The following is an 18,751-nucleotide window of genomic DNA, read 5'->3' on the forward strand; positions in this document are numbered from 1 at the left end:
ATTGTACATGTTATTTACAATGCATTTATGTATAGCTGTGTTTCTAAATTTCTGTGTTGTCTTCACATATATACAGAGGAACGACAAGACCCGTAAAATCTGTCTGGGCGAGTCTTCTGGGATTGAAGATGGTTTTGACAGTGATGGTTCGGCCTTGAAGTGGGCAGGGGGCGGAGGTGGTGGTGGGGGAGCGACATACATATATCGGGTAAGATCTTTCTTTTCTTCCAGTCTTGTTTTGTCTCAAACACATCTTTAAAAACATCCATCACAGCCTTGTGAGTACCCTTAAAGGGAGCCATGTGGACAGCTGATAGTGCCTGTCTAGACAAGCATTTTTGAGACATCCTGAAATAATTTGGAGTCATCTGAATTGGAACACAGATGTAAGTGAGGGCCTGTCTGGCTTTCCTTTTTACTTGGATGAAAAGCAACTCTTGTTTTTGGGATGCCCGGGGGCAGATGGAGAACGGGGAACCAGTGCCTTTGCTGATTGCAGCAGGAGGAGGAGGAAAGGCATACCTGGAGGACCCTGAAATCAGCCTGGACCAGATTTTCCTTGAACAATATGAGAATGACACCTCCGCCTCTGGTGTCAATGGCAAATCTGGAGCAGCAGGTACAGTATCTTTACAGCACAGCTCACTGCAGTATTTATTGAATGAAAAAATAATATGGAAATTACCTCATTCCTGCATTGACTAAGACTTCTGCACAGTATATACAGTAGTCAACATCTGGAGGGGATCAAAAAAGTTCATCAAAGTTGTCCTAAGAACTAAGTTGTCCTAAGAAGAAGGTTTTAGGCCAGCTTTGATGAAAGGTTTTTGCCACACTTCTTCTGGATCTAGTCTTTCTCAATTTTTTCTCAATATTTCTTCATGTAATCACAGACAGACTTGATGGTAGTGAGATCAGATCTCTGTGTGGAGCATACCAGCTGTTGTCAGACTCCTTGTGCATACAAAAATCCCACTGGATTACAATTAATGGCAAAAGGAATGTTTGGAAATGAAAACTGATATTTCCTACTGACACACTACAGAAAAAGATATAAATAACTGGCTTAAAACCATTTTTTTTTGGGTGAAAATACTAACTTGTCCAAGACTTTTGCACAGTACTGTATTTATATATATATATATATATATATATATATATATATATATATATATATATATATATATATATATATATATATATATATATATATATAAAAATATAAATATGGACAATTGTATTGGGATATCTGACCATTACACCAACTAGGACTGTAATGACATTAATAAATACATAGAAAATATGGAGTTGGTCTTCCTTTCACAGCTACAGTATAACCATTTCCACTCTTCTAGTAAGGCTTTCCACAAGATTTTGGAGTGTTTCTATGGGAATTATTGCCCATTTATCCTGCAGAGCATTTGTGAGGTCAGGCACTTCTGTTGGACGGGAAGGGCTGTCTCGCAGTCTCTATTACAGTTCCAGTTCAAGTGTAAGATGGGGTTGAGGTCAGGGCTCTGTGTGGGCCAGTCAAGTTCTTCCGGACCAGACTCATTAAATTTGGCATGCGCCAAACCCAGACTCGCCCATCAGACTGCCAAACAGAGAAGCGTGATTTGTCACTCTACGGAACACATTTCCACTGCTGTCTAGTGGCGACGTGCTTTAGAACACTCCATCCGACTCTTGACATTGTACTTGGTGATGTGTGGCTTGCATGCAGCTGCTCAGCCATGGAAACCCATTTCATGAAGCTCCCATCATTTTTGTGCTGATATTAATGCCAGTGGAAGTTTGGAACTCTTCAGCTATGGAAGTAGCAGACCTGGTATTCCGCTTTGTGGCCGAGTTGCTGCTGTTCCTAAAATTTTCCACTTTCCAATAATAGGCTACCAATAACAGTTGATTGTGGAATATATAGCAGGGATGAAATTTCATGAACTGACTTATTGCAAAGGTGGCATCCTGTCACAGTACCATGCTTGAATTCACTGAGCTCTTCAGAATGTCCCTTATTTCACAAATGATTGACTTTATACACCTGTGAAAGGGTCTGATTGAAACACCTGAATTTAACAATTAAGAGGTGAGTCCCAATACTTTTGTCCATTGCTGCTCCAATTAGCATACTATCTGTCCTAAATGTCTAAATATTTTTTTGAAATTAGAATTAGTGTGTCTCAAATCGTAGTATGTTGAAATGAGTATTCCAAATATACCTGTATAGTCTACTTTTTCTGATTAGAATCGAAAAAAGTGCAGATTCATGCACACTCTAACAGCTAATGTTGCCTACAACCAATTGCGTATTGGATGAAGATTCGATTAAAACTACAAACACGATTAAAAAAAAAACGTGACGGATGTGCGAATCCGACAGTTAAGTAGAGAGGTTTAGATAAAGGGGTTTGGTTGATTAAGAATCAGTATCTAACCTTACAAAAAGATATTTATTCAATGTTATCCTCATATTTTATCTGCAACAGCATTGTGAACTTTTGAAAAGATACCTTTGGTCATTTAAATGCATCATTATGCAAATTACAAACACATGGGGAGTTCTCTGCATGAAAGGCCCATGACTGGCAAATCAAGGTGCTACTATATTTCTCTCTAAAATGGTAGGAAATTAAATGAAATTAAATTCAATGTGGAGGATTTTAACTGTGAAAAGATGATTGACAGGGCAGTTTAAACGGTGACAGTACATGACCTTTACGGCATAGTATAAGTAGGCAAATTGGGACACAGCGCATATGTCCAGCTTGTTTACTGTGATTTGATATTAAAATTGTTTAGTTTGAATGCTAACAATTACTCGTTGGTTTAGATTTGGATGAAGGGCAAGTACCATTCCAGCAATTTTCAGCTAATCCCACATTTATGAATGTTTTATGGGCTCTTTAATTCCATTAGCTACCAAACATTTTTTTTTCTCAACAATACGATGCTGCTGTTTCAGTTTAGTCATCAGGATCACATTATCTTGTGACAGTCTTTCAAGCTTTGGTGGATGTTTTGTGGGATTGACATCTGGAAGATGCTTTTTTTTTTATTCAGAATTGTCATATGAAAGCAGTTCTAGGCTTTCACTTTATAGACAAATATATTTGCACAAAAAGTAAAAGATCAGACAGTGAAGAACAGTATCTTTAAACTTGTCTATGGAACATCTTTAGACTAACATGCTAAACAAACAGTTTAATATTGTGTGTGTGTGTTTGTCTTTGTGTGTGTATTTAGGTGGAGGAGGTGGATGGAGCGACTCATCCTCACTCCCCTGGGCAGGGAAATCTCTTGTTGAAGGAGGTCAAGGAGGCTCATCCTGTCCTGAGGCTCTGTCAGCGCTGGAATGGGCTACTTTTGGGGGTTTTGGGGGAGGAGGGGGCGCTTGCACCGCTGGAGGGGGTGGTGGAGGATACAGAGGTGAATGTTAGATTAAAAACACTTGCACATGTCACAATCACAACCATACAAATGCAAAATTATGTGCTTCAAGTCTGGCATTACACTTCTGGCTAAGGGCACAGTAAGCTGTCAGACTTTTGTTGTTTTTTAAGTCATTTTTATTATCGAAAAAATATAAATATACACTACTGTTCAAAAATGTGGGGGTCGGTAATTTTTTTTTATGTTTTTGAAAGATAGAGTAAGTACAGTAAAATTGTGAAATATTTTAAAAATGTGAATGTGTACAATTTAAAGTAAACACATCACTGTTTTCTATTTTAATATATTTATTTGTAATAGAAATTATACATTATACATGACTTTACTGTCACTTTTGACCAATTTAACGCATCCTTGCATTGTCTAAAAAAATCTTACCGAACCCAAGTGTGAATGGTAGACTTTATCATTTTTAAAAATACATAAAATTGCATTATGTACATTTATTATGATACACATTGCTTTATACTGTATTGTAGTATTTAATTGATTTATTTATTTTATACTCTGGCCCTTAAACTAAACACTGTATGCAAATGCAGTATCTTCTAGAAAATGTAGAGAGTGTATATAGATCCTTGTTTAGATGTTCTGTAAAGTTACTGTGAATTTGTCCTGAAACATATACTGTAAAACAAAGATCTGTTGTGACTTATCATTAAGAATTACTTGGTTTGTGAGGCAGATGTTTCATTTAAAAAGATTGTTGTACAGTAATAGTAAAAACTTCACATGTGCATTTATAGCCCAATAAAATCCTAAAGTCTTTTTGTCAATTTGAGGAAGTGGATTGGCTGATGTAATGATTGTACTTTTATTTTTGATTTCACTTTTTCCCAGGTGGTGATGCGCCCCTTCTTGATGGAATCACAGCAGATGGGCAAGATGGTGTCTCTTTTATTCACCCCATGGGAAAGATATTTCTACAACCGCTTGCAGGTCAGGCCTTTAATCTAGTCTGTCTATAATGATGTACAGTTGTGCTGTTAAGTTTGCATTCCCTTACATCTGCAAGACATTTAGAATTTTTAAGAGCAAGATAACATCTTAAATAAAAAATTATAGCGTCTTAAAAAAATAAGATCATAAAATCCTTTTTCGAAAGTTTACGTACCATTAATTTTTCATAAAATACATTGATTTATTACAAAAGTCTAGAAACAGTGACAGAATCTTGCAGATTTTGAGTAGAACTACATTTATTCACTACACTAGTAATGATTGTTTTTCTCATAGAAGTTGGCTGCATTGAGAAAACAGGCCAGACACAGAAACACACACACACACACACACACATGCACGCATATACACTGATTCAGTAATAAACATGAAAATGAGAAAATGTAACTCGTGGTAGATAATAGAAGACCTTATGTGACTTATTAAAGTTGGCGCCACAGTTTATTACTGCGAGTGTGTTTGGAGTTAAAGGCTAGAATGTAGACTGACTATTACTTGAGAGGCCAAATACAGATTCTTGGTAATACTTCATGATAACTTTCATTATTAAGTCAATAACAAACATTATAAACTGCTTAACATATTCTAAATAACAATATATATTTAACCGCCCCATTATGCATTTTTTGAAGGTTCCTAATATTGTTTTGGAGGTTTCCTACATCAGATTTACATGCATCCAATTAAGACTTGTTTCTGTATCAACATATGTTGTTGATCCTGGAACAACGTTTCTGTCCAAAAACATTTTACGGGCAGCTAATGAAGACCGCAAGCTGGCATTATGCATATTTGTTAAAAACGTAGGTTCAAGCAGGAAGTAAGACTGGAATTTCTGACGGCTCGTTTCAGGTGCTTCAAAATCAGTTCTTTCTTTTGGGAGACAATAACTTCATTTATTGTGCATCTTTGAAAATTTGCAGACCTTTTACATTCACAAACAGCTATATTATGCGATACATGAAAGGTAATATCTGAAAAGCATAATAGGGGCACTTTAAAATCTCAAGACAACTAGTTGCTAGTTAATTTACTAATCGTTTGTTAAGCATTATATAACATGATCATTATATAACATGATCATTTTATAACGCTATTATAAAGTATTACCAAATCTTTTATTATGAACTGTATTTTAATTAATGGCAAATATATTTCATAATATTTTATATTAAAATTTATAGTCTGCCAGAAGTTAATTTTGTCAACCTTATGTAGTATATATAAGTATATTAGCATATAGATAGTATCAAAGCAAACACACATGATCTAAATATACACTTTTTTATATCATTGAGGCTAATTTAATTTGAATAGCAATCTTGCTTGTTTTACCCAAGCATTTTCATTTAGTTCAAAGCAGTTATATATAACATAACTTAAAGACAAGAAGGCTCTCTAGATTGAAATGCAGAGGTTTTGCATTTACTGTGTGGCACTGATGTATTTGTATGTGTTCTAGCCATGGAGAGTCATGGGGAAGCTGAGATTGAGGTGTATCTGAATTGTAGCCACTGTCAGACCCAGAGCTGTAAGCGAGATGAAGACACCAGACTCATCTTCTGCCTGTGTGACAGCGACGAGGTTCTCGCACCAGACAACGTCACCTGCATAGGTATCTAAACAGCCTGTATTTATTTGCCCTCAAAAGTATGCCTCTAAATGCATTTGTTTGAAATATTTCTAATTCATCACTCCTCCAGTTGTTCCATTGGGCTCTCTGGCAGAGGGACCCCCATCCCTGATATTTATCCTGGCGGTGATCGCGTCCACAGTAGTAACGGGTGTCGTTCTGACCTGTGCCAGCCTCACGCTCAGTAAGAGATTCTTCCAGTTCTGCGTCAACTCTGTACCGTCAACATTCCATCGTCTCTGACATGCTTTGTTTACTGTGTGTCCTTGTAACCTTGCAGGGCACATTTAGTGTAAAATTGCATTTCCCAGAAGAGAACATTCAGGCAAGAGCAACATCAGTGCTTTTAGATCTGGTAGACAAAATAATTACAGGAAAGGCAACAGAAATTTTAAACAGAGTTAGTAACTTTTTTTTCATACCCCATAATTATTTTGCAAGTGCAAAAAAATAACTGCAATTCTTGGAGCCACTGGGCATTAGTGTTTCATCATCAAACATCTAAAAAAAAAAAAAAAGTTTTAACAGCTTAAAAAATGTGACATGAACAAAACTGTGACATTAAGAAAAAACATTACAGACAATTATGTGGCAAAATTTCATACAGCACTTTAATACTTTGGGAAAGGGTACAAGTAATATAGTGAAAATTGACACTACAGTTCAGAAGTTTGGCATCATTACATTTTTTTATGAAAGAAAAAATTCTTTTATTCTGCAAGGAAGCATTAAATTGAACAAAGCGTCAGTAAAGACATTTATAATGTAATTAAACTTTCTAAGAATCCTGAAAGGAAAAAAAATGCATCATGTTTTCCACAAAAATATTAGGTTCATATGACACTGAAGACTGGAGTAATGGCTGCTGAAAATTCAGCTTTGCCTTCAAAGTAATCAGATACAAATAAAACATTAAAATATAAAAAATTGTACAGTTTTTACTGTATTCAATGATGCAGCCTTTCTGAGCATAAGAATCTTCTTTCAGAAACATTACAAAATAACCAAACTTTTGAACCGTATTGTACACAGGATAATATGGATGACATGAATCTTCACCCCCTTTTTAAAAACGTATCAAATACATTTATGTGTATTACCGAAGCTTTAAACCATGCTAAAAAAGCTAACTGCCAGTTATACCTGCAGCAGTGTTCGCATATATTTACTTATTTCTCATCATTCTGTGGTTGCTCTTGCTGTTTAGGCAATTTGTTAATAATGAATGAAAAAAATCAGGTTGTGTTATCTTGGCTTTTGAACAGTGTTTTAATATTTGTACAAATTGCTTGCTTTTTATTTTAATCAAACTACTAGGTGTAGTGTTGCACAATACCCCTTAAAGGAATGAGGAGGGAACTAAGACAGGGACTGCTATTAACCTTAAAACATGGACTTTGATATTAATGAATGTAAACAATTAAGCCAAATTATTGTCAAAACTAACTGTAGTCTCTCTCATGGGCTTTTTTGTAAATGCGTGCTGACCAGTATCTTAATTACAATTGCTGCTATTTAACTTTTGTGTTTTGTACTTGCAACAACATTTTATGCTTAAAAAAGGTTTATTTTCCAGTACAGGACAGTGAGGGAATATTGAGGGTGTCATAATGCACTGTCCCTATAAATGTGAGCATCTTGTGGAGGATATCATGATTTTTATTGGTGGAAATTTACAGTACATCCATTGCGCTGGTGGTGGTTCAACATACTGACCTTTTGAATTTACTTCTCGTAAAGGGAAACTAAAAATGGTCATAGTCCTTCCAGAAGAATTTATATCAAAAGTAAAAAGCAATGACTTGGGAAGTTGGGATGCACCAGTAGATCTCTGTGATTATATTGATAATTACTTTATTGCATCTAATCAGCCTATAAATAGATATGAAAACAGATATGATAATATATGATAGCTGATATTACAATCCCATTTCCAAAATTAACAAAAATTAACATTTTTGTTAATTTTCTTTAACCTTTGATTTAACTGAAAAAAAAATTTAGAAAAGTTTTCACTGACTATCTTAATTGTATTTTGTAAATATAAACAAATTTAATTTTGGTGGCTGCTGCACACTCCAAAAAAGTTTGGACAGAGCCGTGTTTACCATTGTGTCACATCACCTTTCCTTTTAACTACAATTTATGTGAATTTGGGAATTGAGGATAGTGATTGTTGCAGTTTCATACGCCTCCATGTCAATGGTACCTTCACAAAAATGCAAGTCACCCATGCCGTTTGCACTGATGCGCCCCCATACCATCCATGACAGATGCTTTCTTTTGCACCTGTCGCTGATGAAAGACTGGAATGGCCCCTTTCGTCTTTGGGACTGAGAACTCATTGTCAGTTTTTTCCAAAAACAAGCTGAAACGTGAACTCATCTGACCACAGCACACATTTCCACTATCTTTTGGACCATCTGAGACAAGCTCGGGCACAGAGAACTCGATGGCATCTCCGCATAGAATCAATGTATAGCTTTGTCCTTGTGTAACAGAGATTTGATGTAGCGGCAGACTAAGTGACAACAGTTTTCCAAAATACTCCCAAGCCCATGTGGCTATTTTTAACAAACTAGCTTGATGGTTTCTCAAGCAATGCCATCTGAGGGCTTGAAGGTCATGCACATTTAATAGAGGTTTCCTGCCTTGCCATACATGGACTGAGGTTTCTCTGGATTCCCTGAATCTTTTCACAAGATGGTGAAAGGCCTAAATTCTTTGCAGTCTTGCACTGAAAAATGCTATTTTTGAATTGTTTGACAATTCTCTCATGAAAATTGGCACATGGTGAGTCACATTGACCCACCTTTGCTTGATACAAGATACCCTCACCTATTACCAATTCACCTGCTAATTGTGGACTGTTTCAAAACAGTTTAACTCAGATATTCTGTAATCTGTCATTCTGTAATTAGCCTCTGTCCAACTTTTTTGGAGTGTGTTGCGGCGATCAAAATGTAAATTTGTGCATATGTACAAAGTACAATTAATTCTGACATTTTTTATTTGTACTTTTGTCAGTTAGATAAAAGTTCAAAACAAATCATAGATTCTTGATTTTATTGCATTTTACAAAATTTCCCAACTTTTCTAGAATTGGCGTTGTATATATCAGTATTGTTTTTTTTTTGTTGTTCTAACATTACAATTTCAAATTTTATATTTTTAAATGAAAACCAGGCATTAAAACATCACAATGTGCAGAAACCTGGCATAGAAGAAATGACAATAAATAAAATAAATAAATAAAAATGATGCATTCTTAGAAAACACTATTTACTGTAATTTTCATCTAGAATCCCGGTGAACTCAATTTCCCAAAACATTTAAATGTGATTGAGATATGCCTTAAACTAACATTCTGTCAGTGCTCTAACTTTATGTATATGCAATGGACTCTCATCATTATAAATGCTTTATTTTTTTAAATAGCCATGCTTAATATCAATTATCTTCCTTATGTTTGATTTAAAAACATATATTGTCTGTTTGACTTGTGCACTAACTGTATAATGCTGTGCCATGATTTGTTTTATATGTATTTGTAAGATAAATAAAGACTTGTCATAACACAAATCACTAAAGAGAAGTGAAACAGACCTCTGAAACACATTTGAAGAATGTTTTTCGAAAAAAAAGAAGCTATTTTGTATACTTTGCACGATACTTCATTTTCGGCATTTTCCATGCACCCAAAACTGCCTCAACTCAAATGTAAACAGCAGAGCACAGTCTCTGGGGCCTTAGTTAGCAGAGCTCCACTGGATGCTAATTGTGTGTCTTCCCCTGAGATCTCCCCCATCCAGGTTGGTAGTCTTTGCTTGGGCTTTCTCTCTCGCACCCCTAATACCTGGTCAACTTCCTGCCGGCTTCGCTTCGCGCCACTGCGCCAGCAGCCCGACGGCAAAAGGGGACCTCTCACCTCCACGCAGCGCCCTCCCCAGCAGACTACCAACCTGCATTGGGGACATGGGCAGCCTCCACTGAGGGTGAGTCCACCCCTGCCCGATCGCTTGCTGACAGGCCCAGAGCATCAGCCCTCACCTGAGGGGCTTTAAAATGCACAAATTTGTCATCTTGATTGAATTCCATGGGGAGAAATAAGTGCACTTGGTTGTTTCTGTGAGAAAAATTACCATCATGCTGAAAGCCAATTGAAAAACACTTTTAGGATGCATCACTTTCACCTTATCCACATCATACTCTAAAAACCAATAATTATGCAAATTAAGCAGGTGGATTTATTCCTAAAGAGAACTTCTTAAAAGCATTATCACTTTTGCTGATGCCTGGTGTGTTTTTCTCTTTGCAGTCTATTATCGTAAGAAGAACCACCTGCATGCGGTCAGAATTCGTCTGCAGAGCCCAGAGTATAAGCTTAGCAAAATTCGCTCGTCCACCATAATGACCGACTACAACCCCAACTACTGCTTTGCTGGCAAGGCGGCCTCACTGAGTGAGCTTAAGGAGGTGCCGCGTAAGAACATCACCCTCCTCAGGTATCTATACTGTGTGTGCAGATACACAATAAAAAAATACCCTTTTTTTTTTTTTTTTTTTTTTTTTTTTTTACATATAAATATTTTAAAATGCAATTTATTCCTGTGATGGCAAAACTGAATTTTCTGAATTACTCCAGTCTTCAGCCTCACATTATCCTTCAGAAATCATTCTAATATGCTGATTTGGTGCTCAACAATCATATATCGTTGAAAATAGTTGTGCTGGTTAATATTTTTTGGAAACCGTGATAATATTTTAATGAATAGAAAGTTAAAAAAAATAACCCTTTACTTCACCTTTACTGTTACATTTAATGCATCCTTACTGAATAAAACTATTAATTACTTAATTTCTTAAAAAAAAAAAAAAAGTTTATAATTTATTATTCTGAGTCCTTTGTATATACTTTTTATTTAATTATTCTTTAAGATTTTAATCTTAAAGAATAAACTTTTCCAGCATTTATTAATCTAGATTAATGTTAATTTATAAATATACTATTGTTCAGTGTTAAATCATGTTTACTCATAGTACAATTTATATCATTATAATATATATTTATGTTTATTCATTTATATAAATCAAGTAACAATATATAATAGTACTTGTGTAAGTTAACATTAACTTGTGCCATCTAACATGTATTATTTTTAGTTGATATCTAATGCATTAACTAATTTTAACAAGGTTATGGTGGTTAAAGCTCTAGGCTGGTATCTAGAAAATTGCTGCTTCAATTCCTATGCAAGCCGTAAGTCATTACCAGGCCAACACAAAATTGCATGTGCAGAATTCAGTATAATTTCTGTGATTTCAGTATAATTTCTGTGGAAGTCTTACATCCACTGTGCCTTTTTTTTTTTTTTGTTTTTTTAAATAGTTTGGCTTACTTGTTTATACATTTCCATCCATTCTTCAAAATTACACAAATTCCATCCAAAATTAGTGCAAAACTGTAAAATATAACCCAGTTAATTGAGTAAACCGCTAAGACTAGTCCTACAAGTTAATCATCTGATTTTTTTCTTCAAGACTGTTAATAACTTTAAGTCAGTTTCGTAAAAACGTAGATTTGTCTAATTTGAATCCGAAAAGTAAGACTAATTACCCCTTGGCTAACTGCTAGTTAGTCAGACTAATTAGTAAGAAACAGTCTTAACATAGTGGCTGTTTATGCAACTGGCCACAGGTTGCCCTAGTCCAGCTATTAGTTAAAATAATATTCTGGGTTAAATACAAGTTGAGCTCCGTTGACAGCATATCTGTTGAATGATGTACATTAAACACACAAAAATGTGCTGACAGACTTACACTCGAAGTCTGCAGTGTGTTACTACCATATTCAACCCAGAATATTTTTAATATTCTGTGATGACACGTGAAAGTACTGGTAATTAATTCCACATTTGCACATGTGAGTAATGTCTGTCACGGGTCTTTGACTATAGGGCGTTGGGACACGGTGCCTTTGGGGAAGTGTATGAAGGACAGGTTTTGGGTATGAATGGAGAAAACACAGCCATGCAGGTTGCTATAAAGGTGAGTGTTCCCAGATCTACCTTTGTCTTTGAAAGCGGTTTCTGGTTTCTCTTAATTGATTCTGTTTTCTCTCTCTTTATCCCTTTTACAGACTCTTCCAGAAATCTGTTCTGAGCAGGATGAGATGGATTTCCTAATGGAAGCTTTGATTATGAGGTATGCTTGGCTGTAAAAGACACACACACACACACACACACACACACACACACACACACACACACACACACACACACAGCATTGCTATGACCGCACATGTGTGTGACAGACAGAAAATGAGGATCAGATATTGTCATTCCAATCCTCTGCTCTCAGTAAAACTCACTTTAGGCTATGAAATCTTTTCCTTTCGTTTGTTATGATTAGCAGGCTCACATGTGTTGTTTGTTTTTGAGCTTATGCCATTGTCTTTAGTCAGGCAACAGTTTTTTTCAGTGATTTCAGTGATTCATAGTCTTTTGAACAAACTGTACTGTAGTTAATAATCAACATCATTATCCTTCATACTTCATTTGCATGGGCTAGATCAGTGATTCCCTAGCAGCTGGCCCCTTCTATCATTCAACAGTTCATTTGGGTTTCTTTCTTCACCCTTTTGTGTCTGCAGTAAGTTCAGCCATCAGAACATTGTGCGCTGTATCGGAGTCAGTCTGCAAATCCTGCCTCGCTTCATACTACTGGAGCTCATGACAGGAGGAGACATGAAGAGCTTCTTGAGACTAAACCGACCCAGAACTGTGAGTGTTTGTTTGTATTTGTGTGTATAGACATCACACTGTCCTCTGTTTCTCAGTTAGCACACGTTTTGGAACATACTTTGCATTAGAAATAAAACAATAACAATACACTTAAAGGTGCCCTCGAATGAAAAATTTAATTTATCTTGGCATAGTTAAATAACAAGAGTTCAGTACATGGAAAAGACATACACTGAGTCTCAAACTTCATTGTTTCCTCCTTCTTATATAAATCTAATTTCTTTAAAAGACCTCCAAAGAACAGGCGAATCTCAACATAACACAGACTGTTACGTAACAGTCGGGGTGTACGCCCCCAATATTTGCATATGCCAGCCCATGTTCCCAACATTATGAAAGGCGTAAGACAAGGCCGGGCAGTATTAACGTCTGGATCTGCACTGGTGAATCATCAGACTAGGTAAGCAAGCAAGGACAATAGCGAAAAATGTCAGATGGAGCAATAATAACTGACATGATCCATGATAACATGATATTTTTAGTGAAATTTGTAAATTGTATTTCTAAATGTTTCGTTAGCATGTTGCTAATGTACTGTTAAATGTGGTTAAAGTTACCATCGTTTATTACTGTATTCACGGAGACAAGAGCTGGCGTTATTTTCATTATTAAACACTTGCTGCCTGTATAATTCATAAACATATCTTCATTCTTTATAAATCTCTCCAACAGTGTAGCATTAGCCGTTAGCCACAGCACAGCCTCAAATTCATTCAGAATCAATGTAAACAATATAACAGTATACAATACTCACATAATCCGACGCATGCATGATGAACACTTTGTAAAGATCCATTTGAGGGTTATATTAGCTGTGTAAACTTTGTTTAAACACTGTTCAAGGCAAGCGCGAGCTCCGTGGGCGTGGAGCACGAGAATTAAAGGGCCAGTAGCCCTGAATCGGCACATTTGTAATGATGCCCCAAAATAGGCAGTTAAAAAAATGAATAAAAAAAAATCTATGGGGTATTTTGAGCTGAAACTTCACAGACACATTCAGGGGACACCTTAGACTTATATTACATCTTTTTAAAAAAAGTTCTAGGGCACCTTTAAAGAACTTTTACAAAAACCACAATATATAAGTACTATATACATGGTTATTTCAGAAACATTAGTATCTTGCCTTCCCACAGAACCAGCTGTCTTCTCTAAGTATGCTGGAGCTTCTGCATATGGCCAGAGACATTGCACTTGGCTGTCGCTACCTAGAAGAGAACCACTTCATTCACAGGTGATTTCTCACTGCCAAACCTGACTGAACTTTGCCCTGAAGTAGCCTTCATTGTCACAATAAGTAGAAATCACTCTTCAGAGAATATTAGAAGTCATTGCAGCCCTTGACCTTGATGTCTCGCACACATATTATTATAAGTCAAGCATGTATGTCTGTTTTGTGTTTCAGGGACATTGCAGCACGAAACTGCCTTTTGACCTGTCCTGGACCAGAGAGAGTAGCTAAAATTGGAGATTTTGGGATGGCTCGAGATATTTATAGGTGCTTCACTATTTATCTTGTTTTTCATTTATTAATTAATTCATTTATTTTGTGGTTTAGTACCTGTTAAGTATATAAATAAATACAGGTACTGAGTTTCATTGCATTGCAGGGCGAGTTACTATAGAAAGGGTGGCCGTGCCATGTTGCCAGTGAAGTGGATGCCACCTGAAGCCTTCCTAGAGGGTATTTTTACATGCAAGACTGACACCTGGTAAGACCTTCTTTTGTCAGCAATGGTTAAAAAAAAAAATAGTTTTACATCAGTGATTAGTGCTTTGGGTTGTCATGTCCAAGATTCAGGTAAAATATATAGAAATACACTGTGTATGTATAATATTTATTAACATCGTATTAATCACTCTTAATCACTCTAATTTATTAACTATAATATTTTTGTAATGTATCATGCTGTGTGTGTGTGTGTGTGTGTGTGTGTATGTATTGATCAGCTGCAGAGACCAGAGGCTAGACATTTTGTAGTAATTAGTCTATACATACAATTTGTCTCCATCTGCAGGTCTTTCGGGGTACTGCTGTGGGAGATATTCTCTCTTGGATACATGCCTTATCCCTGCAAGACCAATCAGGAAGTACTGGAGTTTGTAACAGGTGGAGGTCGTATGGATCCTCCTAAGAGCTGCCCAGGACCTGTGTAAGTAACAATAACAAATTTGCTACTCAAATTGAAAATGGATTTTGGGCCTAACCTAAACCTAAAGGTACACTATGTAACTTTTGGTGCTCTAGCGGTTAATAATCAAAAATGCAGAAATGTAAATGTCACAAATGAACTGTTAGAAGCTGTAAAGCATTAATGAAATGTGCCTAATCTGCTTTAATAATTATAACCAGCAGTGTTTTGGATTTTGTTCTCTTTTAGTTATCGGATCATGACACAGTGTTGGCAACACTGCCCAGAACACCGACCAAACTTCACTACTATTTTAGAGAGGATCAACTACTGTACACAGGTATAACAGAGCTGGAATTTAACATATTTAGATCTCAGTCAAATATAAAGAAAGATATGTTATTGTGTATAAAGAGCAATTTACACAGTTTAAGAAAAATTTTAAGCATGTTATCACAATTAAATATCCTTTTAAATTGTTAAAAAAGTACTTGAATCTTTTACAGTAAATATCATTTCAAAGCAGATAAAATATAAATTGCTTCATAACCAGTTATTTTAGTATTATTTATATATTATATTATTTATCAATATTTTGCATTTATTAATTTTATATTAGCTTTTATTTATTTATTTTTTAGTTTTGTTATATGCTTTTGTTGGTAAGGTTTTTGATATTTCTGTTTAGTTTTAATTTGTTTTAGTTTTAGTCATTTTAGTACTTAAACTTATTTATTATTTTCATTTGTTTAACTTTACATTTTCATCAAATATTTACACTTTATTTTGTTTCAGCTGTTTCAATTAATGAAATTTTAAAGCTGCAGTCCACAATTTTTTTGTGTTAATTTACAAAAATTATATTATGAGAATATACAACATCAATCCATTTTCCAAACCGTGTTTTTGTCTTATCCTGAATCATTATGGTACACTTATAATAAGTGTTTATATTCAGACTATTTCAGACCAGACTGGTAGGACTCCGGTATCACAGTAACTGTGTGACACACCATAGAAATACATGGAGAAAAGTAGCTCCGGCTACAATGTTCCTCCGCAAGACATGTGCAATTCTGTTTATTAACCGCTAGAGGGCCAAAAATCACGGACCACAGCTTGAAAAAAAAAGTTTTTATTTTTAGTTAACTAAAAACACTTCTTATAACCAGTAACAGGGATAAACTGTAAGAAACACTTGGAGTAGACTTGCATTAATAGTGTTGAACCTTTTTGACTTTTCTGTCATGCATCTTTTGATCTTCAGGACCCTGATGTCATTAACACCCCTCTTCCGGTGGAGTACGGTCCTGCTGTCGAAGAAGAAGGCGGCACTGTGATCCGCCCTGAAGGATCAGGCAGTATGACCCCTCTTTTAGTGGCTCACTCTATGTCCCAGGATGCTTCCCCTCGACCGGGCATCACTGGTGCAGCCCCACAGGCCCTCAAACCCTGTTTGCAGCTACAAAGACCGGTCCATATTGCACAGGAGGTGGGCACGTACCGAGAAACATTGGAGCCATGTTGGACTGAGCCAGTTCCTGCTTCTGGAGTCTGTCCAGGACAATGGCTTCAAGTCCCAGAACACCAGCCATGCTCCAGGAGCAGTTCGTCATCAGGCAGCCAGAAACTAAAGAACAAGACTAAAAACCTCTGGAACCCTACCTACGGTTCTTGGGTCCTGGAGAGCTTTGGACGAGGGAAGAAGGCCCTGTGCCACACCCAGTCCATGCCTCTGTCTTGCAACCCCACGTCCACACCTGCCCCGTCCACTACCTCAGAGCACATGGACCCTGGAGTAGTAGTTAACGCAAATGTCTCGGCGTCCCCACCTCCGTCTGCCCCATCCTCCCAGACCACGTTCAGTCCTACAGGGCCTTCCTCTCAGAAGGGTCCGACAGGGGCTACAGGCGGCTCGCTCACTGCTGTTATGGACTTGGCGAAACTCCAGAGCTTCCCGTGTGGCAACGTAAACTATGCGTATGATGAGCAGAGCTATGAGACTGAGAGTTTGCCTGTAGTTGTGTCCAAATCTGTGGAGCCCAGCACTAGCTCTGGAGCAACGTCTTCACTGGCTGCCCTTGGCCTGGCCACGATCCTTATCCACAAACCTTTGGTGAAACGGCATGCTAGTTACGGACATGAGGATGTAAGGAGGTACACCCAGTCTGAGAAGCCAACGAGGGACAGGGATTCTGGCTTTTCCTTGTCTGAAGACCTCAGTGTCACCCCGGTGTAGCATTGAAGAACAATTCAACTGAGGAAACACCTCAGTTGTTGGTGTTTTTTGTTTTTTTTTGGTATCTTAATGCGATAACTGCAGTGGATTAGTTAGAGGCAGAATAGCAGGTTAAGGCTGGAATACACTACACTGGTATGCATAGTGTAGTCACTTTCTCACACAAAAGTCACTTTCAAACAAAGTTGTTTACTGTTTGTCAATGCGGCAAATCTGTGAGATCAACAAGAATATGTTGTGAAATCTTTCAGCCTTGAGCGAAATTCCGTTACGTGGATTCCTATTGAAATGACTGGATTTTGCCCAAGAAAATTTGCATAACGGTGCAGAACAATGTGACCACTCCTTAAAAATCACACACTACCAGACTTTCAAGTCATTCTGAACACAGCAAACTCTCACAGAAACATGCTCCTAGTTGCTAGGAGACACATGGCAAATCAAAACAACGAGTTCTAAAACCGGCTCAAAATATTAAAAGTAATAGATATCCTCCAACTGGATGCTGCTTTCCAATTCACCTACTTAAAAAAAGTATGTACTATTTTTGTGAAGAAAAAGTACATGCTATTGAGTATGTAGCAGAATAGTAGGCTAGCTTTGGGACATAAGGTGCATTCATGACAAGATTTCAAATTGTAAAGAACATTCACAGTGTTAAAAAACTACAAACATGGCGGATGTGTGAGATCGACGTATGTAATGCTGTGGTAAAGCCATGTCATAATTACCATAAATAAGCTCTATTAGCTTTCAAATCGCTCTTTGATGTCATACACCGAGCACGTCATACATCGAGCACGCCTTAAATCTGCTGTGGTCAGGTGGTACAGTGGCCAGAAAATCTCTCAGAAAATTAAGAGTTTACACTTTCTAATTACAAGTTTTACAAGCACTTGAAGGCTTTTTACAGTTCAGAATCGTTACGGTAATTACGACATGGCGTGAACGCACCTATAGTAGACCATCCGGTTATCTTTGGAATACTCATTTCAACATACTACAATTTGGGACACAGTAATTCTAATTTCAAATGCTATTTAGGATGGATAGTATGCGAATTGGGATGCAGCAGTAGTCTGAAGCTAAAAGTAGTCTGTCTATTATACGCTGCACAGTTTTTTTGTGAAATATGTCAGCTCAAATCTGGCTCTGATTTTCGGCTACTGTCGTAGACTCGTCCAGGCAGTAAACCGAGGCAGTAAAATTTGTGTAGTGTATTCCAGCCTTTAGTTACTGCCAGTCGATAACTATTTGTACGAGAGACTACATTATTGTAGCGTGGTGCCAAAAACACTAAAGACATGAGGAGTCGTAACTCATTTGTCATTAAGAGGCGGCTCTCCTACAAATGGCTGATGGTTTCTATGGAAACTTCCACTTGGCTAATAGCAGCCCTTTTACACTGGATTCTCATCTACTGTCAACACTGTGAAAACACATGATGTTCACATGAAATTAACTGATTATTCATCATTAGCAATGCATATATATATATATATATATATATATATATATATATATATATATATAT

General features: G+C 36.7%; 1 protein-coding gene across 1 annotated transcript in view; it reads left to right on the top strand.

Annotated features, from left to right (window-relative positions):
- The window catches only part of ltk (leukocyte receptor tyrosine kinase), a 56,096-nt gene extending 37,422 nt beyond the window's left edge, over positions 1-18,674 (top strand). The window contains exons 14-29 of the mRNA XM_067367858.1: positions 77-208; positions 463-619; positions 3,244-3,426; positions 4,291-4,389; positions 5,873-6,025; positions 6,114-6,227; positions 10,362-10,548; positions 12,001-12,091; positions 12,183-12,247; positions 12,696-12,825; positions 13,983-14,080; positions 14,252-14,344; positions 14,457-14,558; positions 14,865-14,999; positions 15,228-15,318; positions 16,246-18,674. Coding sequence (XP_067223959.1) covers positions 77-208; positions 463-619; positions 3,244-3,426; positions 4,291-4,389; positions 5,873-6,025; positions 6,114-6,227; positions 10,362-10,548; positions 12,001-12,091; positions 12,183-12,247; positions 12,696-12,825; positions 13,983-14,080; positions 14,252-14,344; positions 14,457-14,558; positions 14,865-14,999; positions 15,228-15,318; positions 16,246-17,217 — 2,802 coding nt within the window. The 3' untranslated portion in view covers positions 17,218-18,674. The remainder of the gene's footprint in view (positions 1-76; positions 209-462; positions 620-3,243; positions 3,427-4,290; positions 4,390-5,872; positions 6,026-6,113; positions 6,228-10,361; positions 10,549-12,000; positions 12,092-12,182; positions 12,248-12,695; positions 12,826-13,982; positions 14,081-14,251; positions 14,345-14,456; positions 14,559-14,864; positions 15,000-15,227; positions 15,319-16,245) is intronic.
- Positions 18,675-18,751: the final 77 nt, after the last annotated feature.

The sequence above is a fragment of the Chanodichthys erythropterus genome, chromosome 18 (assembly GCF_024489055.1).
Source record: "Chanodichthys erythropterus isolate Z2021 chromosome 18, ASM2448905v1, whole genome shotgun sequence".
Lineage (NCBI taxonomy): Eukaryota > Metazoa > Chordata > Actinopteri > Cypriniformes > Xenocyprididae > Chanodichthys > Chanodichthys erythropterus.